This window comes from Amblyraja radiata, chromosome 6, assembly GCF_010909765.2.
Source record: "Amblyraja radiata isolate CabotCenter1 chromosome 6, sAmbRad1.1.pri, whole genome shotgun sequence".
NCBI lineage: Eukaryota > Metazoa > Chordata > Chondrichthyes > Rajiformes > Rajidae > Amblyraja > Amblyraja radiata.
The window spans coordinates 90,423,218-90,437,273 of record NC_045961.1 but is presented as its reverse complement, the minus strand read 5'-3'; the positions used below and the strand labels follow the sequence as shown (position 1 = coordinate 90,437,273).

The 14,056-nt window shown below is 40.3% G+C and overlaps 1 protein-coding gene across 4 annotated transcripts in view; it reads left to right on the top strand.

Annotated features, from left to right (window-relative positions):
• The window catches only part of fam168a (family with sequence similarity 168 member A), an 82,305-nt gene that overhangs the window by 40,837 nt on the left and 27,412 nt on the right, over window positions 1–14,056 (top strand). For all 4 annotated transcript variants that reach the window (XM_033023175.1, XM_033023176.1, XM_033023177.1 and 1 more), the window contains exon 3: window positions 12,972–13,052. In XM_033023175.1, coding sequence (XP_032879066.1) covers window positions 12,972–13,052 — 81 coding nt within the window. The remainder of the gene's footprint in view (window positions 1–12,971; window positions 13,053–14,056) is intronic.

Genomic DNA, 14,056 nt, shown 5'->3' with positions numbered 1-14,056 from the left:
TCTGATGGAAATTGATCATGTACCTATAATTGTAGAGGGTAGTGAGTACTTGTAGTTTGTCTTTGCATGTATAGTTCAAATAAAGCTAGGTATATTTCTCACCTGTTAGTATTGTTTCCGTGCTGTGTGCATATTTGGCACAACATTTTGCTATTGTTAACAGAACACTTGCATCTATCTATTTCCTGTACCTCTGCTCTCTCTCTCTGCTCTTCTCTGTATTCAACATTGCAATTTTTCACATTCAACGCAACTCCACTTTCCCATTCTATTTTTAGCATTCCAAAAGAGCTAATTGTGACTGTCGTTCCACCTTTTCTATTCACTCCCCTTTCAATGCTTCACTGTGCAAATGTATGAAATGCAGCACCTGCCCTTTTTCTTTATCTATTTCACCATAGAAGGAGCCAGGTGAACCAATGATTCTCTTGTACTGTGCAGTTTGGTTGACTCGTCATATGGTCAGCTGTACATAGTAGAAACTGAATGCAGATTGGATGATTGTTTTGCAGAACATATCTGTGTGTGGTCTCCTGCATTATTCTAATGATATACACTGTAAATTTGAGGAGCCACGGCTCAGCTTCCATCTGAGTACATTGCAGTTTGCTGGATTTTATTTCACAATTTCGGATAATTCCCCTCCTCTGAATCAGAATAATTCTGAATAGCTCTGCTATAGGTTATCCCTCTGAGATTATTAATATTTACTCTCCATAGACAGACCCTGACCTGCTAGATTGTTCCTTGCAGCTGTCACTTAAATTCACAGGTTTTACTTCCTCTGTTTCCCTCTAATTGCCCCCATTAATGGAACAACCAGATGAGTTCTTCAACGGTTGATTGCTGTGGCAACACACAAGGGACTGCAGGTGCTGGAGTCGGGATCAAAAAACAAACTTGATGTACTCAGTGGGTCAGGCAGCTTCTGTGGAGGGAAATGGACAGTCAACTTCAGCAATCTAAACTCTTTATCTGGGTTGATGATGTGTCACGCCCAGAAACATTGACTGCCTATTTCGCTGCACAAATGTTGTCTGACCCGACTTCTAACAGCATTTTATCACTATGGCAATCCTGGGTTCTCAGTATTGACAAGGCACTAAGTCCTTGATATCCATGAGGGATGGAACTGCAAACTTCCTGCAAGTAATAACAAACAACCGTACTCCTGCTTAGTATCCCCTCCTTAGTATCCACGAATAAATATGTGTCATTAATATTCTATGCATAATATGCAATAAGCATAAAAAATTAAATGTTTTAAATGGGAATGAATGAAATTGGCTAACCAAGTCCTTCCATTGAATACCAGCGACCCCATGTTTTGGCTGCTGCATTTTAGCATCCGTCCATCTACGAGAGAGAGTGCGGATTTGACGTTTTCCCGATTGGAGAAGGGAATGTTTCAGGTTATTGCATTTCCTGCTGTGGCTGACGAGCCCTTTCCTTAACAGGCAGACCCTTCCACAGGTGAAGCAGTCTCTGTTACCTCCGTTGGATTGGGAGTATGTTACTGTCGCCGCTGACCATTTTGTGGCATTGGCACGTGGCCTCCAGGTTCTTGACCCGCAAACTATTGTGGTGCTTCATGTGTGCCTGGAGGTTTTTTCTCAATCTCACCCTGTCCTCAGCAGCTGCTTCCCAGTTCAAGGTGCTAATGTTAGAATCTGTCATATCTCTTTTAATATCCTTGTAACGAAGATTATGTTTCCTCTTGGCCTCCGTGCATTGGCAACCTCCTCGTATAGCACAACTTAGGGGGATGCGTCCATTTTCCATCCTGTGTATATTTCCAAGCCAGCAGAGGCTCTTCTGCTTGAGCTTTTTGGGAAATGAAGTCCTCATAGAATTCATAAGTCACTACCCAAGCTTTTAAGATAAAGAATAAAATTAGCTCTCATGGAATTTGAAATCTTTTTCAACTCCTGTTTCTAGATGCATGAGCAAATGATGCGGCTTTGCGTTCAGAATAGGAACCCAACCTCTGAAACATTAAAATTCTTTCACTTTGTGCAATCAAGGCTTGACCTGCGATTTCAACAATTTTATTTGCAGATATCTGCTATCAGGAGATTTATGTTCAAATATCTTAGTGGTTTTCCATCTGTAAAAAACAATGGCATCCAGAAAACACCAAGTATTTCACTTCAAACAATATAAATATTTGAAGGCTTGCTCTGTCAATACAAAACATGCTGTTTTAAAAGACAATTCATAAAAGCAGTGAAATTGCAATGTTTGGACTATTAGTTTTGATGTTGTTATATATTTTGGATGTTATGGAAGTCTACTGTTATGGCTGAGACAAATCCTTATTCGTGTATCCTTATTTGGCAAATGTTGACTTTTCTGCCCAAGTATGGAATGTATGTCCAGGAATACTTGACATGATGTATACCTCTTTCAACCCTAACCGTTTGAGTTAGAATTCAGTCTTTAGCTGAGGCATGGTTTTATGGGATACCAGTACAGTATTTCAAAGGTTAATCGCAGTTGGGGAAATATTTTTAAATTATTTCTAAACCAACGCATATTTTGCAATCTTGGCTTTGTATCATGCGAACATTTGATAGGTGCTTTAGATTTGACCCACTTGTTTTCCTAGTTTTGTCGTCCTTGGTTTTTTGACTGAATCCTAGATTGTGTATTTTATATGGTTAATTGCTAATTTAGGCTTTCTCTGATGCAGAGTTATTGAATACATTTTGCGTACTGAATTTTGAAATAAGCACACTTGAAATAGAATTATTTTAAAGACTATTTATATCTGTACTCGTGAGACTTTTAGATGAGGTGGTCATTTTAATTAGCTTTGTTAATAGATTTTTAATATAATCATCATTTTTATTGTAAATTTCTTTCTGATCCACATCTGTTTAGATGAAGTGAATCAAAGCTTCTGGTTACCACCATCTATTATTCTTTGAAAACTGGAAACGTGAACTTTGTACTTGTAATTTTTGTGTTCTGAAATTGGGTTGCAGTTATGAATTTGTCTTTTAGTGTGGAATAGTGAATTTTTGGTCATCATGCAGCTTGATCTTTGGAGTAATCATGGGCAGGAAGAGGCAAGGGAGGATAGATTGGGCAGTAGCTTCCAAAGACTGATGGATTGATTTTCTAAGAGCTATTGTTAAAAAGGCAGAGATGTATATCATCAGTTATGATGCAGACCAGAATGCAAGTAAAAATTCAAACATTCCCATTGTAATGTGGAAATATGGAGTTGACCATCTGTTCTCAGTGGTGTTCAGCACAAGCAGAATCCTTTTGGCCCACCATGTCCACGCCACGCAAGTACCCCATCTGTACTGATCACATTCATCAGCACTTGGCTGAGCTTTTGGTGCCTTGGGATTCAAGTGGTTGTCCATAATATCAGCAAGACGAAAGAACTAGACATTGACTTCAGGAAATGGGGTAGTGTAAACACCCCAGTTATCATCAATGGTGCTGAAGTGGAGAGGGACGAAAGCTTCAAGGTGCAGACGTAAATATCAGCATCAATTTGACCTTGATGCTATGGCCAAGAAAGCACAACAATGCCTACACTTCCTTTCAAGATAAAGGAAGTTTGTTCGGCATGTCTCTAGCGACTCTTAACTATTTCTATACATACACCATAGAAAGCATCCTATGGGTATGTAGCTTGGTTTGTCATCAGCTCTGCCCAAGAAATTGCACAGAATTGTCGATACAGCTGAGTCTGTTACTCAGACCAGCACCTCTTTCCCATGAATCCATCTACACCAGGCTGCCTCGGAAAAGCAGCCAACATAATCAAGGACTGCTTACATTTGCTGCTCAATGACTGCTTACATTTACTAATCGAGGACTGCTCACATTTGCTGCTCTTCCCCTCCCGTTAGGCAAAAGTGTGAAAGAATGTACCATCAGATTCAGACACAGCTTCTTCCCTGCTGTTATCAGATTACTAAATGGATTTCCATAAACTAAGGGTGTGATCCAGATAGCTCAACCTACGTCATTGAGGCCCTTGCACTTCTTTAATCTGAATTTTCTCTGTAGTTTTAAGAGTCAAGAGTGTTTTATTGTCATATGGCCCAGATAGAACAATGAAATTCTTACTTGCTGCAGCACAACAGAATATATAATCATTGTACATAAACGAGAGAAAACGAGTTCAGTGTGTGTATATTAACACATACTTTATAATTGAGTTATAACACTAATGCTCTTGCACTGTATTCTGCACTTTGGTTAATTTTCTCTTTGCACTACCCGTCATTATTTCATATGGTTTGATTGTACTAGTGCATGATCTGATTTCACTGGGTAGCATATAAAAGTTTTTCACTTTCTTTGTATACATAATAATAAACCATTACCAATTGCTTAAATGCTGCGATACCTTCACTACTCCATCAGATAGTGGATTGCTGATTCCATCCACCCTCACGGTGAAAAGATATTCCTCAAATCTCCTTTAAACTCCGAACTCTTATCTTAAGCATACGTCCTCTGGTTTTAATAACTCTGCAATGGAAAAATCTGCAAGAATGACTGCTAGGAAGATGAGCAGGCCTGGGGCAATATTACATATTTATGTAACCCAGAGGACATTTTAAAAGATTTCAACAGATCGGATTCAAATCTCTTGGATGGTTAGGAAAGGAGAGGTTGGAAACAACTATGCTAATTGAGTTATAAACATTTGTTATTCGGTATTTTGGCAGGTTATCATGAACACCATCCTTTGAGTCAAGTTAGAAGATACCTGGAGCCAGTTAACCATTGGCACTCCCATGACCATGTGGTCATTTCAGTTAGATTGGAAAGATATTCACATCAAAGGTCATGCAAGCAACTGACTGTTGAATGGACCTCTCATTTTGTGAGATCCATCATGAATATTCAAAGCATCATAAACAGGCAGAAATAGTGCAAAAACTATTTAACTAATTCCCTTCAGGGCATTGTGACTCATATGGATGTTCACTCTCCAAGAGAAGCTGTCTAACAAATCTACATCTGTCATTGAAGATATGGAAGAGTTTTAAGTGGCTTCTGTGTCACCCAGTACCACAAAAATTGAAGAGAATGATTTCAGCACCTTCAATGCATATGGCAAAACAACAATTCAAGCCAGCATGAGAAAGTATCATATTAAAGTGTTGTCAATAAATCTAAACATTTTTACTGAATTAATTGTTTTCTATACTTGTAAACCGTCATGGTTATTTCACAGGGTATTGTACAATTCATATTTTGTACAAAGCATGTTAAAGTGATTTTCAGTGTACTCTATAGGATGAAGCGATGAACTGTTGATTGCTGGAAATACTGAGTTTTCTCTGATGTCAGATGGCTGAGGAATCTTGGAGGTCATAAAGATTAGTGTTTTGACATGGTGATAAGGAAAATGTTATTTCCCGAGGTTGGGGAAATTAATGAGTAATTTAAAATTCAGATTGAGGAAAAATGGATTAAGCTAAATTGCTTTTTTTGTAGAGAATTGTTGGATAATGGAATGTTTTATCAAAGGGAATGGTTAAAACCATGATGCATTCGTTAAGTAAATAGCCAACTATTTTCTGTTTCTGCAAATATTTAGGATTGCGAAATCATTTTGTGTGGTTGTAGCAAAAACTGAAAAACCACAATAAAAAATGTTTGGAATTGATCTTTCATAGAATTGTAATTCTGAGGAGAAATTACATTAAATATTGCCACATGAGCTTTACCTCCAGTAGAATTGTTGCTTCATGTGAGGAGTGAGGGGGGGCACAAAGTCAGCTGCAATGTTTGTGAGACAAAAGTGGTAATATGAGCCTATTCTAGTGTTCATAAAACAAGTAATTTGCATCAGAATAGATTTGAATGTTAATTAGTCCATTCCTGTTGTGTTACAATTTATATAGTTTTCTAACCTCATCACTGCTTGTGTAGCTCTGCATTGTATTCTATGCCTATAATTTGGCATTCTCAACTTTATTGAACATTTAAAATGAACTTTAATCATAATCAGTGTTAAATTGAAATTACTTCTCTTGTACAAAAGGACAATGTTTTGCCTACATAGAACTTTCAGTTTGGGATAATTTTCAACATAGTTTCTGGTGGCAATTCGATGTGGGCACTCAATGTGTGTTTGCAGCAGGTTTGTTTCCAGTATCTCAAGTTAGTTGTTGCTAAGTGTCAATGTGCTGAGAATGCAAAAACAGTTTATAAAAAGAGGGTGTATGTGGAAGTAATTGACTTTGTTCTACAAACTTAGTAATTAGCATGCATGCAAAGTGGTTACTATGGCGATCTCGGGCAGTCCCTCCGAGTCCAGGATAGCTATTCTTTAACCTTATCAACCCCCCCCCCCTCCCCCCCCCTTAATGTGGTTCGACGGACTCTACATTGGATGAAGGAGATTCTTGATGGGATGGTTAAGTAATGTGGAGGTGGTGTGCTGCTCCTGCCATTTTAGTTGGGCTTTTACATGGTCTCTACAAAGGGATATGGTTCTCCGTGCCATCCCAAATTCTGCTCGTCCATTTTGAATGGTCATGGACCATTTATTCACTCGTTAATTGGTGTGGATTCCACACGTTTTCAAGGAGTCTTTAAGAACATTATTCAAATTAGAACGGAGACGAGGAAACACCTTTTTTGGAACGGAGACGAGGAAACACATTTTCTCACAGAGTGGTGAGTGTGGAATTCTCGGAGGGCGGTCGAGGCAGGTTCTCTGGATGCTTTCAAGAGAGCTAGATAGGGCTCTTAAAAATAGCGGAGTCACGGGATATGGGGAGAAGGCAGGAACGGGGTACTGATTGGGGATGATCAGCCATGATCACATTGAATGGCGATGCTGGCTCGAAGGGCCAAATGGCCTACTCCTGCACCTAAATGCATTTCGTTGTCTCTGTACTGTACACTGACAATGACAATTAAAATTGAATCTGAATCGGATTGTCTTGTCTATTGTTTCCCTTCTCGTTGCCATAATGTTGCTCTGACTAAAGTGCATGTTTTGGGACTTTGGTGTCAGACGATTAAATGATAGTAAACAACAAAAATGAGCAATATATGCACACTGGAGATCACTCCCACCACCCCCGTCACTCTCTTCTTTCCCCTCCTCCATATGCTCATGCTCATCCTCATCCCACATTCCAGTTTTCCTCCCTCTTTCTGATCACCCATGCCTCTTTCCACCTTTATCCTACCTTCCATCTTTACATTTCCTTAGCCTCTTTCCTTATCTGACACCCTTTTGTCTCCTTTTCGCCTCCAGTCTTTGTCACTTGCTCCACCCATCTTCCAAACAAACTCCTCTTTGAATATGTAATGAGGCATAATTAGCATATTTGCTGATGGCACAAAAAAATGGTGGAGTCATTGATAACAAATAATAATAATATTATCTTTTATTGTCATTGCACATAAGCGCAACGAGATTTGATATGCAGCTTCCATCCAATGTCATAACATAAATAACTAATAAAATTTAGATTTAGATACCCAGATTGTTTGTTAGTGGGATAATTCACCTGGACAATTGGGCCGAGCTCTGGCTGATAGGAATTTAATGCGGGCGCGTGTGAGGTGTGCTTAATTATTTTAAGGCATATCAAGTAAGACGGGCTGGGTGTTAATATACATAGATCTTGAGCTACAAATCCATAGCTCCATGAACACGGGTGGATGGGATGACATCCACTATACAGTGCCCTCCATAATGTTTGGGACAAAGACCCATCATTTATTTACTTGCCTCTGCACTACACAATTTGAGATTTGTAATAGAAAAAAATGGCCTTTATTAAAATCTGATTAAAGTGATGATTAAAGTGCACATTGTCAGAATTTAATAAAGGCCATTTTTATACATTTTGGTTTCACCATGTAGAGATTACAGCTGTGTTCGTGTGTGTGTGTGTGTGTGTGTGTGTTTGTCTTCGTCTTCTCTGGTGATGCTCTGCCAGGCCAGCATTGCAGCCATCTTTAGCTTATGCTTGTTTTGGGGGCTAGTCCCGTTCAGTTTTCTCTTCAGCATATAAAAGGCATGCTCAATTGGGTTCAGAGTGGAAAAACTCCTTTGTTGCTTTAGCAGTATGTTTGGGATCACTGCCTTGCTGTAGAATGAACCGCCGGCCAATGAGTTTTGAGGCATTTGTTTGAACTTGAGCAGATAGGATATGTTTACACACTTCAGAATTCATTATGCTACTACCATCAGCAGTTGTATCATCAATGAAGATAAGTGAGCCAGTTCCTTCAGCAGCCACACATGCCCAGGCTGTAATACCCCCACTACTGTGTTTCACAGATGAGGTGGTATGCTTTGGATCTTGGGCAGTTCCTTCTCTCCTCCATACTTTGCTCTTGCCATCACTCTGATATAAGTTACTCTTTGTCTCATCTGTCCACAAGACCTTTTTCCAGAACTGTGGTTGCTCTTTTAAGTACTTCTTGGCAAACTGTAATCTGGCCATCCTATTTATGCAGCTTACCAGTGTAGCCAATGTATTGCAGTGTAGCCAATGTATTTTGTTCATGAAGTCTTCTGCGGACAGTGGTCATTGACAAATCCACACCTGACTCCCGAAGAGTGTTTCTGATCTGTCGGACAGGTGTTTGAGGATTTTTCTTTATTATAGAGGGAATTCTTCAGTCATCAGCTGTGGAGGCCTTCCTTGGCCTGCCAGTCCCTTTGCGATTAGTAAGCTCACCAGTGCTCTCTTTCTTCTTAATGATGTTCCATCAGTTGATTCTGGTAAGCCTAAGGTTTAGCTGATGTCTCTAACAGTTTTATTCTTGTTTCAGTCTCATAATGGCTTCTTTGACTTTCATTGGCACAGCTTTTGGTCCTCATTTTGATAAACACCGATAAAAGCTTACATTGACGACAGCATTGGTGCTAGCTCTTGCACCCATGTAGAACTCACTGACTTCATCCATTTCACCACTAACTTCCATCGTCACTCAAATTCACCTGGACCATTTCCGACATTTCCCTACCGTTTCTAGACATCACTATCTCCATCGCAGGTAACAGACTACTGACTGACATCTAATACAAACCCACTGACTCTGGTCTACAGTTCTTCCCACCTTGCTTCCTGTAAGGACTCTATCCACCTACTCCCAATTCCTCCATCTACGCCACATCTGCACCCAAGATAAGGTGTTTCAAACCAGGGCATTGAGGATGTCCTCATTCTTTAGGGAATGGGGGTTCCCCTCCACGCCTATAGATGAGGCTCTCACCAAGGTCTCCTCTTTATCCCGTAGCTCCGCACTCACTCCGCATCACTCCACTCGTAACAAGGACAGAGTCCCCCTTGTCCTCTCCTTCCACCCTACCAGCCGTCACATACAACATATAATCCTCCGACATTTTCGCCACCTCCAACGGGATCCCACCACTGACCACATCTACCCATTTCCTCCCCTTTCGGCTTTACGCAGAGACCGCTCCCTCTGTAATTCATCAACTCGTCCCTTCCCACCCAAACCACCCCCTCCCCTTGTACTTTCCCTTGCAACCACAGGAAATGCTACACTTGTCACTGAACCTCCCCCCTCGACTCCATCCAAGAACCCAAGCAGTCTTTCCAGGTGAGGCAAAGGTTCACCTGCACCTCCTCCAACCTCATCTATTGCATCCGCTGTTCTAGTTATCAACTCCTCTACATCAGTGAGACCAAGCACAGGCTTGGCGATCGCTTCGCCCAACACCTCCGCTCGGTTCGCATTAACCAACCTGATCTCCCGGTGACTTCAACTCCCCCTCCCATTTCGAATCCGAACTTTCTGTCCTAGGCCTCCTCCATGGCCAGAGTGAGTCCCACTGCAAATTGGAGGAGCAGCACCTCATATTTCGCTTGGGTAGTTTACACCTCAGCGGTATGAACATTGACTTCTCCAATTTCAAGTAGTCCTTGCTTTCTCCCTCCTTCCCCTCCCATTCCCAGCTCTCCCACAGCATACTGTCTCCACCCCTTCATTTCTTCTTCCCAACACCCCCCACACCCCCACATCAGTCTGAAGAATGGTCTCAACCCGAAACGTCACCTATTCCTTCGCTCCATAGATGCTGCCTCACCCGCTGAGTTTCTCCAGCATTTTTGTCTAATTTCGATTTTTCCAGCATCTGCAGTTCTTTCTGAAACGTTTCCAAAGGTGATGGAAAGACACGAGGAAAGACTAGGTGCTGATAAATCTCTTATACCTGCAATACAGAGGCAATTAAACACATCTGAGCAATTACAAACACCTGTGAAGCCATGTGTCCCAAACATTATGGTGCCCTGAAATGGGGGGACTGTATAAACACAGCTGTAATTTCTACATGGTGAAACCAAAATATGTAAAAATACCCTTTAATAAAATATGACAATGTGCACTTTAACCATCACTTTAATCAGATTTTAATAAAGGCCATTTTTTCCTATTACAAATCTCAAATTGTGACGTACAGAGGCAAATAAATGATGGGTCTTTGTCCCAAACATTATAGAGGGCACTGTAGGTGGGTGGGGTAGTGAAATGGGCATTTAGGCCTTTATAGGCTGAGGCAGTAAGTATAGGAATTGAGATGCCTTGTTATTGTAGTACAAAATATTAATTAGATTATACATGGAGTATTGTGTACAATTCTAGTTGCCATACTACAGGATGTGGGAGCAATAGAATGCAGAAGAGATTCGCCAGCATGTAGCCTGGAATGTAGGGATGTAGTTATAAGGAGAGAATGAAAAGGCTGAATTTATTCTCACTGGAACATAAGAGGTTGAGTGATGGTTATAAAGGTTTTGAAAATTGAGAGGCACAGGGTAGTCTTTTTCCCAGAGCAGGGGAGTTTAAAACTAGAGGGCACGGGCTCGAGTTGAGAGAGGAGCAGAGTAAATAGCAAGAATTTTGTGCAGTATATTTGTTCCTTTTTAGTACTGCAAATATTGAGTACCATTTCTTTAAAGTAGTCTTCTAAATTGTAGGCCTGTTCCCTTATGTTGACTTCTCCATTCCAATGTCTTAATGTATGCTTCGTGGGTTATGACGTGCAGATGGAAGAAAATTTGTGAAGTGTGCCATCTGTTTCAACATCTTATTGCATCAGCTCGCAAGCCGCAACCAATGTTATTTTCCTAGAATTCCGTATAAATTTTATTGCTAATCTGCACAGAGCTTTGAACTCCTGATAATTTTCTGATGAAACGGCAAGAATGCAGTTTTGGCAACCAAGTTTATTTGAAGTGGTATACTTTAGGATTAACCGTATAAAGCAGTCAATGTGAAATTGTAATGTGAAAATTACATTACATGCCCCATTAGATTTCTTTGACACTAAAATTTACTTGCCGCAGTTCGGCATGCAAAGCTAATAGTAGTTGTAATTTGTACTAAATGGAAATTGGGGAAAATTCTGTCATGGTAAAGTGTAAAATTTAGTGTGGTCTACACTGATTACAGTCAAAGTGGAATTTAGCAAGCCGTTGGCCAAAGTCTACAGGGAAGTTGATCAGGATAGAATTCAAGTGCAAGTGGTTGCTAATCCAAAATTAATAAGTGGCAATTAATGTCAGGTGGGAAAGGTATAGAGGGTTATGGGCCAAGGGTGGGTGGGTAGCTGGGACGAGTGTGGATGGGGGAGTGTTGGTTGGCATGGGCAAATTGAGCCAAAGGGCCCGTTTCTGTACTGTATGACTATGGCATACGGGTTGAATTTTAGGAGATATATATATTTATCTGCATGCAGTAAGGTGCCAGGCATTATTGCCATAGCACGCACGGTGAGGTATAGGTGCAATTAACAACTTACAGTAGCATCACAGGCACAAACTTGGACAACACAGATTTAGTAAAAGAAAAGGTTGCAAAGGAAAATAAGACATTCGTGCAAAACACAATTTAAAGAAAAAACAATCCCGTGTTTGTGTAACAGGACTCAGCGCTGATCTCTTTTTTGACACCAATGATTTAGATGTAAATGTGGGTCTCTTGATTAAAATACCAAAATTGGCACCAAAGCTATTGGGAAAAAAGGTGGTAGGCCTCGGGGAGATATCATTGAACTAGTCAGGTGGACAAGATGATTAGATTTACAATTTATATTGAAGTTTGAAGAGGTAAGGGACTAACAGTAAGTGGTATGGGGACAATGAGGAGTAGAATATTGAACTGTGTCCAAAAATTCCTGAAGATGGTAAGGGGTGAAGAAAGCTTATAGAATGCTTGCAGGTTAAGACTAAGGGAGAAGAGATTAGAAGGACATTTTGAATTATTGGTTATATTAAGAAAAGGGTGTTCATGAATGTGTTGGATTGGACATATTTTGCCATTGTGCATTTCAGTTATTGATTTACGTTAAATTACAAACAGACTCTGCATTCATTTTAAATTTGACAGAAATTTGCAAATAGTTACCATAAATTCTGGGATAGGAATAAAAAATCACTTTTTAAATCTGTGGGAGGGAAAGAAAGTAAATACAATTATTTTTTTTCCAGTTCCCATTCCTTGAGGCATGTGTATTTGAGGAAAAAAATCTCAATATGGATTGTTTTCTAGGAACACCTATTTCGTGGAGTTGCTTGTATTGCTGGTAACAATCACATCTTGTAGTGAGAATATTGGTCTCAAACAAACATGCAACATACCATCTATTTTTTGCAATGTCCTACAATCTGAGTCAAAAGCAACAAGTTGCATCTTTATGCTGGAGCCTCCAGCTAGATTGGGATACATGAATAATTCATGTAATCAGAAGAAAATGGGTTGCACTCCCTTTTATAATCAGTAGTACAATTAGTATAATGACTAGAAATACTGCGGATGGATAACCAATAATTCAATGTAAACTGATATATAAACAGATCAGGGAAATGCTGAATTTTATTAGGTTATCTTAAAGCTTGTGAAACATTCTATTTTTGGAGATCTTAATGTTTTTGATTTGACTTTGAATGCACTTCATTACTCTACATTTAGTCTGCTCTTTCTTCTTTTAGGTTATCCTGCTGGTTACCCTACAACTGCACCAGCCTATACTGCTAATATGTATGCTAGTAGCAGTCCCGGATATCCTCCAGGTAAGCTTTTTAAACAGTTCTTTCCATATTTGGTGCATTTAAAATTATAAGATGACATTCATTCTGAATTTGAGATCCAGGTTATAAATTTAAAAAGTTTGACAACCTATCCAGAATGCAGAATTTTTAATGGAGGAAAGTAATGAGAAGTATGTTTTAAGACAAAGCCCATTACTTGTGGTCACTGCCTGGTCTGGATGTTTAACGCTAATGTCTTTGACCTTCTACATCCTGGAGTTGAGTAAGAAGATCTGTGGTAGCTAGGCCATGGGTACTGAGGAGATGCTGTCCTGTCAGTCCTTGACATAAAACAAAGCCGGGTCAAAGTCTGTTCCAAAATTCGGATCAGATATTTAGTAATGATCAATATTGATACAGGTAAATTGAGCCTCCAGTCTTTTTCTGGCTCTGACCTAGCATACGATCAGAAGTGGTTTCCTTGACATGATGGAGGCCAAGTAAATGAAGAAAGTGGCACTGGTGTGGCTTATGTCATTCTGTAAGTCTTGAACTAGATTTTGCGCAAGTCAACTGCTTACCTCAGAGTAGTTGAAGGTAGACAAAAATGATGGAGAAACTCCCGGGTGAGGCAGCTTCTATAGAATGAAGGAATGGATGACATTTCGGGTCGAGTCCCTTGGTCAGACTGATTTGGGGGGGGACAGGACGACGAAGAAAGGAAGAGGCAGAGACAGTAGGCTTTGGGAGAGCTGTGGAGGGGAAAGAGGGAGAAAGCAAGGACTACCTGAAATTGGAAAAGTCAATGTTCATACCGCTGGGGTGTAAACTACCCAAACGAAGTATGAGGTGCTGCTCCTCCAATTTGCAGTGGGACTCACTCTGGTCATGGAGGAGGCCCAGGACAGAAAGGTTGGATTCGGAATGGGAGGGAGACTTAAAGTGCTGAACCACCGGGAGATCAGATTGGTTAATGCGAACTGAGCGGAGGTGTTGGGCGAAGCGATCGCCAAGCCTGCGCTTGGTCTCACCGATGTAGAGCAGTT